Source organism: Haliotis asinina, chromosome 10, assembly GCF_037392515.1.
Source record: "Haliotis asinina isolate JCU_RB_2024 chromosome 10, JCU_Hal_asi_v2, whole genome shotgun sequence".
NCBI lineage: Eukaryota > Metazoa > Mollusca > Gastropoda > Lepetellida > Haliotidae > Haliotis > Haliotis asinina.
The window spans coordinates 35,583,654-35,599,629 of record NC_090289.1 but is presented as its reverse complement, the minus strand read 5'-3'; the positions used below and the strand labels follow the sequence as shown (position 1 = coordinate 35,599,629).

General features: G+C 41.2%; 3 protein-coding genes across 3 annotated transcripts in view; all 3 read left to right on the top strand.

Annotated features, from left to right (window-relative positions):
• The window catches only part of LOC137297648 (mannose-1-phosphate guanyltransferase alpha-A-like), a 510,132-nt gene that overhangs the window by 448,932 nt on the left and 45,224 nt on the right, over positions 1-15,976 (top strand). The window lies entirely within an intron of this gene.
• LOC137298673 (uncharacterized) lies at positions 1,052-3,196 on the top strand. Its single transcript, XM_067830954.1, has 2 exons — positions 1,052-1,109; positions 2,100-3,196. The coding sequence occupies exons 1-2, from the start codon at positions 1,052-1,054 to the stop codon at positions 3,194-3,196; spliced, it is 1,155 nt and encodes a 384-aa protein (XP_067687055.1).
• LOC137298672 (uncharacterized) lies at positions 9,992-12,121 on the top strand. Its single transcript, XM_067830953.1, has 2 exons — positions 9,992-10,049; positions 11,025-12,121. The coding sequence occupies exons 1-2, from the start codon at positions 9,992-9,994 to the stop codon at positions 12,119-12,121; spliced, it is 1,155 nt and encodes a 384-aa protein (XP_067687054.1).

Sequence of the window (15,976 nt, the reverse complement as noted above, 5' to 3'; positions counted from 1 at the left end):
GATATGTACGAAAGGTGGATTCACTTCTTCACCCGAACACAGGAAATACTTATTGCTATTTGGGTTAAAAACAAACTTCAACAAATTATTGTAAGAGTTACCTCCCATCGTTGGGAGAGTTGTCAACGTTTTCTCCCTTGATCCATGCTCCAACGTGCATGGAATTATTGCAACTTAAATTAATATTAATGATTTATTCATTAAGCATTGATTTTATTATCCATTTTCAACAAGTTGTCTGTAAAGTTCCTATAATTATCTATTTATATGAATTGATTGGCGTCAGCTGACGGACGAAAGAAAATGAGGTTACCAGAGTACAATCTCTGGAAAACTGTAAACCAGAGAACCAACAACAAAAACCAGACACACAGCGATTTCATACATCACTATGGAATAAATATTTTCGCTTATTTAACCCGATATCATGTGTGTACATTTCTTTGTCCTTTCGCTAGTCACTTTATATTCAGATTATATACAGACGGATTAACAGTCAAATTAAACTTGACTAGCTACACAATCACGTGCATTTCAGTCACCTGGGCCTTGTACCAGTCGACTCTTAAATCACAAACAATCAGCCTTTCATGACATTTCACGAAAAACTCTCCCTAAATAGTATCTTTTTTTATCATTATATCGCATAAACACGTCGAAGGGTATTTTTTTCATCGTAATTAATTATACAGGCATAATCTGATAATCTGTGGCGTCCATTAGCGTATGAAAATAGTGCAAGCGGATAATATCTCTATTTGACCCGAGGTCATCACCATGCAGTAGCCAATCAGCTGCCTCTTGGTTTTCTTCATCCAAATGAGGCATCTGATATCCATAATAGTCAGTTTAAGATAGGTCTATTATCAAAAATTGACTTAGACCAACACCTGTTGTTTTCAAGCCATTCTGGGTCATTACAATAAATAAAATTCGACTTTTGAAAGCTGTCGTACATTATTGTGACGTCATAAACATGTGACGTCACAGATCGTCAATCTCATTGAGAGGAGCGGGCGTCTTTCCTATCCGAAGACGTTTCTCTATGAATATGGCGAATTTATTTCACGTGAAAACCTTCTCTACCTCTTCCGTGGACTGGACCTTCGGTAAGAAATACATGTAGTAAGAAATTTAAGTGAACTTAAGTTGATATGTTACATTTGACCCTACATCGAGTCCTTAGCTTTGGGACGTGGTGGGATCGCTTAATGTTTTAAGTATTGTTTGTCATGTAACATAAGTTGTTCGACCCCTGACTTGAGCCAGAGGTGTTGAACATTTTCTTGGGGTTTTCCTCCCAGGTATTCATGAAATACTGCTTGAAGTGGCGTAAAATATTACACATTCGCCCATTCGTCTGGAATTTTGTTTCTTGCGCTTCAAATGCCATGTCAGGTTGTAGTTGACATTATTCCAAATAACCACTTTCTGGGTTTAGCTGCCTTTGTTCTTTTGCCGCTATCATAGCTTGTAAATTTCCGTCTTCTGTCGCCATTTGTATGTCGCTGATCCTAATGTTTGTTGTTATTGTCCATCATTGTCTTTTGTTTAATTTACGTCTTGTAAGTCGTTGGTGTAGTGAGAACTTAATGTTTCCAACTTAAAACACCACTAAATTAAAAACATTTAAGGACATAAATGAAGGATTGTTCATTGACTAATGCTATCGAATGTGGAAAAACACGAAGAGAGGGAAGGGGGATTTTCAACATCCTACATTATGTGAATGGAGTGGGAGTGGATTCCTTTGTGTCTATCAATAAGATATTTCGATGTATTTCGAAAGCTATAATGCTATAAAACTAGACGAAAAATCGATACCACGATACGAGGAAGAGATAGCATGAGGTGAGGAACCTGCACATGTTAGCTTGTGCGATGGGTTTCTACTCGATGAAAAGAATACACGTAAATACAACGCTGTTAATACAATATTAATCCTCATAATATCTTAGGTCGTGATTAAACGTTGAGTGGTATGACTTGAACGGGACGCATAAAACAAGTAAATATTCCTGTGAGTTTTTTATTTTCTAGAGTCTCTATATTCCCTTTACACAAGAAAAACTGCATCCACCTATTCTTTCCTTCCCTAGGTCCACAACCAACTTCCCTTTCCACCATCACGGGCCCACACAATGCTGCTGCTGAGCTCTGGGGGGAACATCTCAAGCCATCTGACAAGAAGAGAATCAACGCCGCCCAGGAGACCAGGGACAACAATCAAGGGTCGCCTGTCGAAGCCTATGCTGGTTCCACCAACGCCGAAACGTCAGCCAATGCCGGGTCTCATCCATTTGCAGCAGTAGGGCCACCGACATTTGTTGGTCACACCATCAAGGGCTACTACTTCGAGAGTATCATCAATTCGGGAGGGTGGGGATTGGTGTACAGGGTAAGGAAGGAAGGGGTGATCTACGCTGCTAAGGTATCTCTGCACAAGGCCAATGATGACAGCTTTGCAGTTCGCACCTGGCTGAACGAGTATGACATTTTGAGCTCCATTGATCACCCAAGCTTCCTCAAAGTATATGACCTGTTCCGATACGACATGAAGATGGTTATGATCATGGAGTACTTTGAGGGATATGACATGATACATTTCATCCGAAATTTCAGTCTTACGTGGAGACAAAAGCACCTGAAAGGAATTGCCAAGCAGCTGATGACAGGTCTTGAATACTTGCACAGTAAGAACATCGTCCATAGGGACATCAAGCCAGAAAACATTCTCATCGGACCTGGCAATAATGCGAAAATAATTGATTTTGGTGGAGCAATAGATCTTGAGGTATACCAAACGCCACAGGAAAGACACGTGACATGCTCCACGTCCTACTACGCACCACCGGAAATACACAGAGGCGACGGTCGCGCTTCGTCTGACGATTGGATTAAATCCTTCGACATCTGGAGCATGGGAGTCACTCTTTACGGCGCCATAGCTGGACAGTATCCATTTGAAATAGATTCGGATCGAAGGATAAGAGCTTCCGTTTTTGAGAAGGGACCGGACTATAGTGTTCTAAAGGGAACGGACAGCAAACTACTGTCCTTGATGAGAAAGTGTCTGGACACAGACCCTTCATCGCGCATCACAGCCCGACGTGCCCTGCAACACAGATATTTCTGGAGAGGACCTATGGATGCCATTTCATTTGGCTTGCGTCAGTGTTTCGGTAGAAATACTTAAACACAAAGAAAAGATACATCCAAATACCTTTGTGTCCAGGATCCTGTGGTCGGGGTTTAAATCCCTCTCGTCTCGATAATGATCCTTGGTCCGTCAGCACCATGTGAGTGGCTGAGGGATTCACCAATGTGGTGAACATCCTCTCACAAGCTGACATGCCGTGGTGTAACTGAAATACTGTTCACTAGCGTTGAAACCTACCAGGCCATTCACTCACACCTTCCTTCAAATCCAGGGACCTGTGAACATCCGTGTATGGAATGGTCTTCACCAACTCATGCCTGTCCCAACAGGTGGCTAACAGGCGGCTAACTCGATCGGGTGGTCGCCGGTTTGGTTACTGTGGCTTCACATCCAAACTACGTTGATCGATGTTAAAATGGACATTGCGGCAGCACAAAAGTACCTGTAAATTCTTTGATAGTGAAAATGGACACTGTTGCATGAAAAAGATTTGTGTAAACCTTTAATAGTGAAAATGGACACTGTGGCAGCACAAAGGTGTTTCTTAATCCTCTACTGGGGAAAATAAACACTATCGAAGCACAAAGGTACTTCTAGTCGTCCACTAGTGAAAACGGAGACGGTGGCGACACAAAGGTGCTTCTACATCCTCTACTTGTGAAAATGGACTCTGTGGTTGCACAGAGGTGCCTGTAATCCTCAACTAGTGAAAACAGACAGTGTGGCGGCACAAACTCACGGTGCCTGAAATACTCTGCTAAGCAAAATGGACATACTGGCAGCACAAGGGTGCTTTTAGATCCTCTCTTAGTGAAAATGGACACTGAGGTAACACAAAGATGCTTATATACCCTCTTCTACGGAAAATGGTGTTTGACAACACAAAGTTGTCTGTTATCCTGTCTTCGTGAAAATGGACACTCTGACAACACAAAGGGGCTTCGAAATCCTCTACCAGTGAAAATGGACACTCTGGCAACACAAAGAGCTTCTAAATCCTCTACTAGTGAAAATGGACGCTCTGGCAGCACAAAGGGGGCTTCTAAATCCTCTACTAGGGAAAATGGATACTGAGGTAGCACAAAGATGCTTCTAAATCCTCTGCTAGTGAAAATGGACTCTCTGGCAACACGAAAAGAGGTTTCTAAACCCTCTACTAGTGAAAATGGACGCTCTGGTAGAACAAAGGGGGCTTCTAAATCCTCTGCTAGTGAAAATGGATAATGAGGTAGCACAAAGATGCTTCTAAATCCTCTGCTAGTGAAAATGGACACTCTGGCAACACAAAGGTGCTTCTAAATCCCCTTCTAGTGAAAATGGACACTGGAAAAAGACATTTTAGCAGCACAAGGGTGCTTCTAAATCCTCCTCAGGTGAAAACAGACACACAGTGGCAGCACAAAGGTGCTTCGAGATGCCCTGCTTGTGAAAATGGACACCGTGGTAGCATAGAGGTGCCGGTAATGCTCTAGTAGTGAAAATGGACACTGTGTAGCACAAAAGTGCCTGTAGATTCTCTTCTAGTGAAAATGGACACTGTTGGAGCCCAGAGGTGCTTCAAAATCCCCTGTTAGTGAAAATGGACACTATATCAGTTCGAAGGTGCCAATAATTGTTTTCCCTATGCAACTGGAAAGTGTGTCAGTAAACTATGTGTGCGTTGATTGATGCAATCCTCTACCGTTACGTAGTAAATGGATAGTGACTAGAGAGATGCGACTAAATCCTGAAACCCTGAGGGTGTAAATGGACACGATGGTAACATAATAATTGTGTAAATCCTCACCGGATGAACTTTGACACACTTATTTGTGACCATGCGTTAACCATACAGTGTATAGTGGAAAAGCAATACAAAAGTTATTTTTCAGAATATTTAGTTGTGGTTAACACACATGATATATAAAAACGCATAAAACGAAATGATAATAAAAAATAAACATAAATTAAACATAAATCAAATTAATAATGGTAAATAATTGAATATTTGAATAAAATAATGATACTGCCTAAAAAGTATATAATAACGTTATATAACAATATATAAACAATCTTTTAGATGTTTTCTACTGTGTGGATTTCTGCGTGGTCACGATGTGTTAGTTATTGTTCTGTTAATAGCAATAAAATATATAAATAAATAAATATTTCATGTTAGAAATAAAGTATATTGTTGTTGGGATTTTTTTTAGCAAATTGTAAATCCATGTCAAAAATACAGTTCCAGAGACCCGTTGTACCGAGGTACCTCTTTTGGTCGACCTGTGAAGATCCGGGTTAGATGAGTCTTCAGTAACAAAACGAGGCGACAATTGTATCCCAATTGCGTAGAACGAAGTTCATGTTGTTAATCATCGGATTGTCTGGCCCGCCGACATATAGCTGGAGTAGTGCTAAGAGCGACGTGAAACTAAACTCACTCACTCACTCACTCTTGTGGTCACGGCACCTGTGCCTTCCCTTAAAACACTCACTAACTCATTCACTCACTCACTCACTCAAACTCACTCACTCAGTCAATCACTCACTCTTATAGTCACGCCTCCTGTGACTTGAAATATGAGACCAAGGCAATGACAGTGTGAGAAATGTATGAGCCATCGTCTGAGTGAGTGAGTGATTGAGTGATTGAGTGATTGAGTGATTGAGTGATTGAGTGATTGAGTGAGTGAGTGAGTGAGTGAGTGAGTGAGTGAGTGAATGAGTGAGTGAGTGAATGAGTGAGTGTTTTTAAGGACCGTATTAATCTAGATTCCGGTATTCTAAGCTGGGGCACGCAGGACAACCGCAGACTAAAACCATGGTCAAAGATCGATTGCATTCCGTTACGATTGTAAGACCCGTGAAGATAGGGTTAGTACTGATCTTCAGTAACCCACGCTTGTCATAAAAGGCCCTTCTTGTGATCGGGTGGTCAAACTCGAGGACTTGGATGACACATGTCATGGTATCCCATGCTGTTAATCACTGGATTGTGTCGTCCAGACTCAATTATTGAAAGGCCGCGACATACAGCTGGAATAGTGTTTATTTCGGCGTAAAACAAGAGGCAAACACAAACACAGATGATTACAGAAATACAAAGAAGTGTCGAGTCATGGAAATGCATGGATATGGAAAGGGAACAACTGTGTGAAATATGACAATCAAAAATAATTAAATTTTTATTGTGTTCATTAAACTTCTGGCAGTCTGATTGGTTAACTGGGTACATTTCTTTTGAGTTCATTTCCCAATGAATCTGAAAAAAAATAAGCCACGCATAAACAAACAACTCAAAATTATCCGTGAACGTTAATAACGTTGCAACGCCTCGACATGAGTATGCGCACGTTGGAACATCAGTTCATGGCATCGCAATCCCAGTCACATCACACCCTCATTCTACTTGCGCAAATACTACAATCTCAGTTCCACTAACTTCATATCATCGGGCTGCATTTCCAATGCTCACTTTTCAAACTGTCTCTTTCAGTTCGCAGGTAGTAATTCAAACGTTTGAACTTGAAACTTTGCCCATACCGGGACGCGTCACGTTGAGTTGTTCCCCTCTGATTCGCCGACCGATGTTAGCTTGGTTGATTGACAGCTGTTTGGAGGTGCTCTATGCTGATTGGCTAATGGTTTGGTAGGCGTGTCATTTCATGTAAATGAGTCACCTGAGTCATGTCACGTCATTACCGAATTCTTACACCGAAAATGTTAATCGGTGGTAACAAAGATATCTGTTTCGATGAATTTGACTATGTTTAAAGAAAACATTGTTGAAAGGGTATAGTATATGTTGCTGAATTTAATTATAAGGATTCACTGTGTATTTTTTCCGTTGCATTGAAGTATGAAACTAAAAACCAATGTGCAAACTTTTGTAAGAACCCGCTACGCGGATTCATACAGTTTGCACATTGGTTTTTAGTTTCATACTTCAATGCAACGAAAGAAATACACAGTCAATCCTTAAATAACGCGTAGGTTGTTTTTTTTTAACAAACAACCAAGAAAGACGTCAGTTTAGGATGATGTGGTCAGTTTGGAGTCAAGTCCCGAGGATAGGTAAAAATACTTGCTGATACGACGCCAAACTGTTAAATCAGTACGTCAATGTCAATATATACGAGACTTGTTCATCGCTCTTTCAGCACGTTGCCTCGCTCTAACGTAGCCGACTTTGAAGGTGTTGTGTTCGTACCCCTATCATGTCGGCGTGTTCTGAAAGGAAAGGGTCATTGTATTGTGGGGATGTTGTTTTCGTTACGTACCCGTGAAAATGCGGGTTAGAATTGGTCTACAGCAAAACATGTTTGTCGTAAAAGGTGACTGGCTGGATTGTGTGGTCAGGCTTGCTTAACTTGGTTGACACGTGTCATCGTTTCCCGAGTTGAGTAGATCGATGCTCATATTGTAAGCCACTGCAGTTTCTGGTCCAGACTCGATTATAAATTTGCCGGTCAAGGTCATGTAACTTGGTGCAACGTTAGACTATACAAACAGGCAGTTTAAGTCCTTAAGGTTCCTGAACTGTTTAGATTGACATATTGAAGACACTACACCTGTACAAATACTCATGTTCCCCGAATACACCTATTCAGTGACAGCTGGTCATGAAACCATCTAGAGTGAGTGAGTTTCACACATTGTACCCATGTTGGGAATCTAACACGGGTCTTCGGCGTTACGAGCAAGAGCTTTAACGCCTACGTTACCCCACCGCCACTCTGTGCTGAGAACACCATCCGTGGTTCTTAGTGAATACTCATTTACATGGTTGAAAAATGTGATCTGATTATATATATGTATATTATGATTCATTTGAGGTGTTGTTGGAGTCGGACAGCATAGAGTCAAAGTATTCCAGCTCTATTAAACGTGTGTTCAGATAATGGGACCGGAAACACACAAATAGTCTGTTATACAGTATTGGAACCATCTTACCTAGTTTAAATCCATCATTGCCTGCCTTACATGAGTGAGCTAAGTGCGTATTGATGCTTATGATATCAGCGGGTGGATTGTCCGACTCGATTATTTCTAGACCGTCGTATAGCTGTGATAGTGTTGGGTGCGGCGTTAAACTACAAGCAAGCAAAATTAACTTCAAAATAGTGAATCAGTGTATGAACAGGCACGTAGAAGTTGTATTTATTGAGTAAGTATTCTTGACATTAAACGTTTATGTGTGATTTATGTTCAACAAAATAATGCTGTTCAATTAATGTAGTTCTTTGAATGAATGTTGGTAGTGGTATACATATTGTTGGGCCTCACCGGCCGCATGTTTCACAGCTTCTCAGAAACAATATAACACCTTGATGCTTAGCACATCGGAGCTGAACCAACAAATTCCAGAATTTAGCATCACAGACCAGCAGTGTGCGAAATCACCACTGGCCCCTTAGTCGTGGCTTCTAAAAATCAAGTCGGACCAGTCTCCACAGTCTATCTCGACTGGCTAATGAATTTTCATGGGATCATTTTGTAAATATTTCACTCTCTCCGACTTGTTAATTTTTAATACACTTTTAAATCATTCACACTTATTGCCTAATAAACATGTTCATATCGGCAGCTTAATAATGAAACCCTTGTCATGCCGACAATATTTTATTCTCATCGATTTTTGTAATCTTCTACATTCCAATTTCGGGCTAGTGAATTATTTTGTGGGTTTCTTACTTTTAGGCATATCTGGCCCGACTGGCCAGCAAGGCTGGCCCGAAACTATTTCGCACACTATACACCTGTTATGTGACCCTTACTTAATAAAAGTAACGGGAGGTCTTCGCAAAGAAAGCAAACTTCGTTACATCGTCATTCCATTGACTAACATGTGCATAAAGAATGAAAACAGCAGTGATTTCATCCACGCGTAAGGCTGATGTTTCAGTAGCCTGCATCGTTTTTCATGTTTCTTGGATGACAACGTGCACCAAACAGCGGTCCAGATGCACATTGATATGTACGAAAGGTGGATTCACTTCTTCACCCGAACACAGGAAATACTTATTGCTATTTGGGTTAAAAACAAACTTCAACAAATTATTGTAAGAGTTACCTCCCATCGTTGGGAGAGTTGTCAACGTTTTCTCCCTTGACCCATGCTCCAACGTACATGGAATTATTGCAACTTAAATTAATATTAATGATTTATTCATTAAGCATTGATTTTATTATCCATTTTCAACAAGTTGTCTGTAAAGTTCCTATAGTTATCTATATATATGAATTGATTGGCGTCAGCTGACGGACGAAAGGAAATGAGGTTACCAGAGTACAATCTTTGGAAAAGTGTAAACACAGCGATTTCATACATCACTATGGAATAAATATTTTCCCTTATTTAACCCGATATCATGTGTGTACATTTATTTGTCCTTTCGCTAGTCACTTTATATTCAGATTATATACGGACGGATTAACAGTCAAATTAAACTTGACTAGCTACACAATCACGTGCATTTCAGTCACCTGGGCCTTGTAATCTGTAATCTGTAGCGTCCATTAGCGTATGAAAATAGTGCAAGCGGATAATATCTCTATTTGACCCGAGGTCATCACCATGCAGTAGCCAATCACCTGGCTTTTGGTTTTCTTCATCCAGATGAGGCATCTGATATCCATAATAGTCAGTTTAAGATAGGTCTATTATCAAAAAATTGACTTAGACCAACACCTGTTGTTTTCAAGCCATTCTGGGTCATTACAATAAATAAAATTCGACTTTTGAAAGCTGTCGTACATTATTGTGACGTCATAAACATGTGACGTCACAGATCGTCAATCTCATTAAGAGGAGCGGGCGTCTTTCCTATCCGAAGACGTTTCTCTGTGAATATGGCGAATTTATTTCACGTGAAAACCTTCTCTAACTCTTCCGTGGACTGGACCTTCGGTAAGAAATACATGTAGTAAGAAATTGAAGTGAACTTAAGTTGATATGTTACATTTGACCCTACATCGAGTCCTTAGCTTTGGGACATGGTGGGATCGCTTCATGTTTTAAGTATTGTTTGTCATGTAACATAAGTTGTTCGACCCCTGACTTTGAGCCAGAGGTGTTGAACATTTTCTTGGGGTTTTCCTCCCAGGTATTCATGAAATACTGCTTGATGTGGCGTAAAATATTACACATTCGCCCATTCGCCTGGAATTTTGTTTCTTGCGCTTCAAATGCCATGTCAGTTTGTAGTTGACATTATTCCAAATAACCACTTTCTGGGTTTAGCAGCCTTTGTTCTTTTGCCGCTATCATAGCTTGTAAATTTCCGTCTGCTGATCCTAATGTTTGTTTTTATTGTCCATCATTGTCTTTTGTTTCATTCACGTCTTGTAAGCCGTTTGTGTAGTGAGAACTTAATGTTTCCAACTTAAAACACCACTAAATTAAAAACATTTAAAGACATAAATGAAGGATTGTTCATCGACTAATGCTATCGAATGTGGAGAAAAAACACGAATAGAGGGAAGGGGGATTTTCAATATCCTACATTATGTGAATGGAGTATGAGTGGATTCCTTTGTGTCTATCAATAAGATATTTCGATGTATTTCGAAAGCTATAATGCTTTAAAACTAGACGAAAAATCGATACCACTATACAAGGAAGAGATAGCACGAGGTGAGGAACCTGCACATGTTAGCTTGTGCGATGCTGTTCTACTCGATGAAAAGAATACACGTAAATACAACACTGTAAATACAATATTAATCCTCATAATATCTTAGGTCGAGATTAAACGTTGAGTGGTATGCCTTGAACGGGACGCATAAAACAAGTAAATATTCCTCTGAGTTTCTTTAGTTTCTAGAGTCTCAATATTCCCTTTACACAAGAAAAACTGCATCCACCTATTCTTTCCTTCCCTAGGTCCACCACCAACTTCCCTTTCCACCATCACGGGCCCACACAATGCTGCTGCTGAGCTGTGGGGGGAACATCTCAAGCCATCTGACAAGAAAAGAATCAACGCCGCCCAGGAGACCAGGGACAACAATCAAGGGTCGCCTGTCGAAGCCTATGCTGGTTCCACCAACGCCGAAACGTCAGCCAATGCCGGGTCTCATCCATTTGCACCAGTAGGGCCACCGACATTTGTTGGTCACACCATCAAGGGCTACTACTTCGAGAGTATCATCAATTCGGGAGGGTGGGGATTGGTGTACAGGGTAAGGAAGGAAGGAGTGATCTACGCTGCTAAGGTATCTCTGCACAAGGCCAATGATGACAGCTTTGCAGTTCGCACCTGGCTGAACGAGTATGACATTTTGAGCTCCATTGATCACCCAAGCTTCCTCAAAGTATATGACCTGTTCCGATACGACATGAAGATGGTTATGATCATGGAGTACTTTGAGGGATATGACATGATACATTTCATCCGAAATTTCAGTCTTACGTGGAGACAAAAGCACCTGAAAGGAATTGCCAAGCAGCTGATGACAGGTCTTGAATACTTGCACAGTAAGAACATCGTCCATAGGGACATCAAGCCAGAAAACATTCTCATCGGACCTGGCAATAATGCGAAAATAATTGATTTTGGTGGAGCAATAGATCTTGAGGTATACCAAACGCCACAGGAAAGACACGTGACATGCTCCACGTCCCACTACGCACCACCGGAAATACACAGAGGCGACGCTCGCGCTTCGTCTGACGATTGGATTAAATCCTTCGACATCTGGAGCATGGGAGTCACTCTTTACGGCGCCATAGCTGGACAGTATCCATTTGAAATAGATTCGGATCGAAGGATAAGAGCTTCCGTTTTTGAGAAGGGACCGGACTATAGTGTTCTAAAGGGAACGGACAGCAAACTACTGTCCTTGATGAGAAAGTGTCTGGACACAGACCCTTCATCGCGCATCACAGCCCGACGTGCCCTGCAACACAGATATTTCTGGAGAGGACCTATGGATGCCATTTCATTTGGCTTGCGTCAGTGTTTCGGTAGAAATACTTAAACACAAAGAAAAGATACATCCAAATACCTTTGTGTCCAGGATCCTGTGGTCGGGGTTTAAATCCCTCTCGTCTCGATAATGATCCTTGGTCCGTCAGCACCATGTGAGTGGCTGAGGGATTCACCAATGTGGTGAACATCCTCTCACAAGCTGACATGCCGTGGTGTAACTGAAATACTGTTCACTAGCGTTGAAACCTACCAGGCCATTCACTCACACCTTCCTTCAAATCCAGGGACCTGTGAACATCCGTGTATGGAATGGTCTTCACCAACTCATGCCTGTCCCAAGAGGCGGCTAACAGGCGGCTAACTCGATCGGGTGGTCGCCGGTTTGGTTACTGTGGCTTCACATCCAAACTACGTTGATCGATGTTAAAATGGACATTGCAGCAGCACAAAAGTACCTGTAAATTCTTTGATAGTGAAAATGGACACTGGTGCATGAAAAAGATTTGTGTAAACCTTTAATAGTGAAAATGGACACTGTGGCAGCACAAAGGTGTTTCTTAATCCTCTACTGGGGAAAATAAACACTATCGAAGCACAAAGGTACTTCTAGTCGTCCACTAGTGAAAACGGAGACGGTGGCGACACAAAGGTGCTTCTACATCCTCGGATTGTGAAAATGGACTCTGTGGTTGCACAGAGGTGCCTGTAATCCTCAACTAGTGAAAACAGACAGTGTGGCGGCACAAACTCACGATGCCTGAAATACTCTGCTAAGCAAAATGGACATACTGGCAGCACAAGGGTGCTTTTAGATCCTCTCTTAGTGAAAATGCACACTGAGGTAACACAAAGATGCTTATCTACCCTCTTCTACGGAAAATGGTGTTTGCGGTAACACAAAGTTGTCTGTTATCCTGTCTTCGTGAAAATGGACACTCTGACAACACAAAGGGGCTTCTAAATCCTCTACCAGTGAAAATGGACACTCTGGCAACACAAAGAGGCTTCTAAATCCTCTACTAGTGAAAATGGACGCTCTGGCAGCACAAAGGGGGCTTCCTAATCCTCTACTAGTGAAAATGGATACTGAGGTAGCACAAAGATGCTTCTAAATCCTCTGCTAGTGAAAATGGACTCTCTGGCAACACGAAAAGAGGTTTCTAAACCCTCTACTAGTGAAAATGGACGCTCTGGTAGAACAAAGGGGGCTTCTAAATCCTCTGCTGGTGAAAATGGATAATGAGGTAGCACAAAGATGCTTCTAAATCCGCTTCTAGTGAAAATGGACACTGGAAAAAGACATTTTAGCAGTACAAGGGTGCTTCTAAATCCTCCTCAGGTGAAAACAGACACACAGTGGCAGCACAAAGGTGCTTCGAGATGCCCTTCTAGTGAAAATGGACACCGTGGTAGCACAGAGGTGCCGGTAATGCTCTAGAAGTGGAAATGGACACTGTGTAGCACAAAAGTGCCTGTAGATTCTCTTCTAGTGAAAATAAACACTGATGGAGCTCAGAGGTGCTTCAAAATCCCCTGTTAGTGAAAATGGACACTATGGTAGTTCGAAGGTGCCAATAATTGTTTTCCCTATGCAACTGGAAAGTGTGTCAGTAAACTATGTGTGCGTTGATTGATGCAATCCTCTACCGTTACGTAGTAAATGGATAGTGACTAGAGAGATGCGACTAAATCCTGAAATCCTGAGGGTGTAAATGGACACGATGGTAACATAATAAGTGTGTAAATCCTCACCGGATGAACTTTGACACAGTTATTTGTGACCATGCGTTAACCATACAGTGTATAGTGGAAAAGCAATACAAAAGTTATTTTTCAGAATATTTAGTTGTGGTTAACACACATGATATATATAAACGCATAAAAAGAAATGATAAAAAAAAACAAACATAAATTAAACATAAATCAAATTAATAATGGTAAATAACTGAATATTTGAATAAAATAATGATACTGCCTAATTATAAAAAGTATATAATAACGTTATATAACAATATATAAACAATCTTTTAGATGTTTTCTACTGCATGGATTTCTGCGTGGTCACGATGTGTTAGTGTTTTTAGTTATTGTTCTGTTAATAGCAATAAAGTATATAAATAAATAAATATTTCATGTTAAAAATAAAGTATATTGTTGTTGGGATTTTTTTATAGCAAATTGTAAATCCATGTCAAAAATACAGTTCCAGAGACCCGTTGTACCGAGGTACCTCTTTTGGTCGACCTGTGAAGATCCGGGTTAGATGAGTCTTCAGTAACAAAAAGAGGCGACAATTGTATCCCAATTGCGTAGAACGAAGTTCATGTTCTTAATCATTGGATTGTCTGGCCCGCCGACATATAGCTGGAGCAGTGCTGAGAGCGACGTGAAACTAAACTCACTCACTCACTCACTCACTCTTGTGGTCACGCCACATGTGCCTTCCCTTAAAAACACTCACTAACTCATTCACTCACTCATTCACTCAAACTCACTCACTCACTCACTCACTCACTCACTCACTCACTCACTCAATCACTCACTCACTCAATCACTCACTCACTCAATCAATCACTCTTATAGTCACGCCTCCTGTGACTTGAAATATGAGACCAAGGCAATGACAGTGTGAGAAATGTATGAGCCATCGTCTGAGTGAGTGAGTGAGTGAGTGAGTGTTTTTAAGGGCCGTATTCATCTAGATTCCGGTATTCTAAGTTGGGGCCCGCAGGACAACCGCAGACTAAAACCATGGTCAAAGATCGATTCCATTCCGTTACGATTGTAAGACCCGTGAAGATAGGGTTAGTACTGATCTTCAGTAACCCACTCTTGTCATGAAAGGCCCCTCTTCTGATCGGGTGGTCAGACTCGAGGACTTGGATGACACATGTCATCGTATCCCATGCTGTTAATCACTGGATTGTGTGGTCCAGACTCAAATATTGAAAGGCCGCGACATACAGCTGGAATAGTGCTTATTGCGGCGTAAAACAAGAGGCAAAAGAAACACCGATGATTAATACAGAAATACAAAGAAGTGTCGAGTCATGGAAATGCATGCATATGGAAAGGGAACAACTGTGTGAAATATGACAATCAAAAATAACGCGTAGGTTTTTTGTCCATCGCTCTAACGTAGCCGACTTTGAAGGTGTTGTGTTCGTACCCCTATCATGTCGGCGTCTTCTGAAAGGAAAGGATCATTGTATTGTGGGGATGTAGTTTTCGATACGTACCCGTGAAAATGCGGGTTAGAATTGGTCTACAGCAAAACATGTTTGTCGTAAAAGGTGACTGGCTGGATTGTGTGGTCAGGCATGCTTAACTTGGTTGACACGTGTCATCGTTTCCCCAGTTGAGTAGATCGATGCTCATGTTGTAAGCCACTGCAGTTTCTGGTCCAGACTCAATTATAAATTTGCCGGTCAAGGTCATGTAACTTGGTGCAACGTTAGACTATACAAACAAGCAGTGTAAGTCGTTAAGGTTCCTGAACTGTTTAGATTGATATATTGAAGACACTACACCTGTACAAACACTCATGTTCCCCGACTACACCTATTCAATGACAGCTGGTCATGAAACCATCTAGAGTGAGTGAGCTTCACACATTGTACCCATGTTGGGAATCGAACACGGGTCTTCGGCGTTACGAGCAAGCGCTTTAACGCCTAGGTTACCTCACCGCCACTCTGTGCTGAGAACGCTATACGTGGTTCTTAGTGAATACTCATTTACGTGGTTGAAAAATGTGATCTGATTATATATATGTATATTATGATTCATTTGAGGTGTTGTTGGAGTCGGACAGCATAGAGTCAAAGTATTCCAGCTCTATTAAACGTGTGTTCAGATAATGGGACCGGAAACACACAAATAGTCTGTTATACAGTATTGGAAC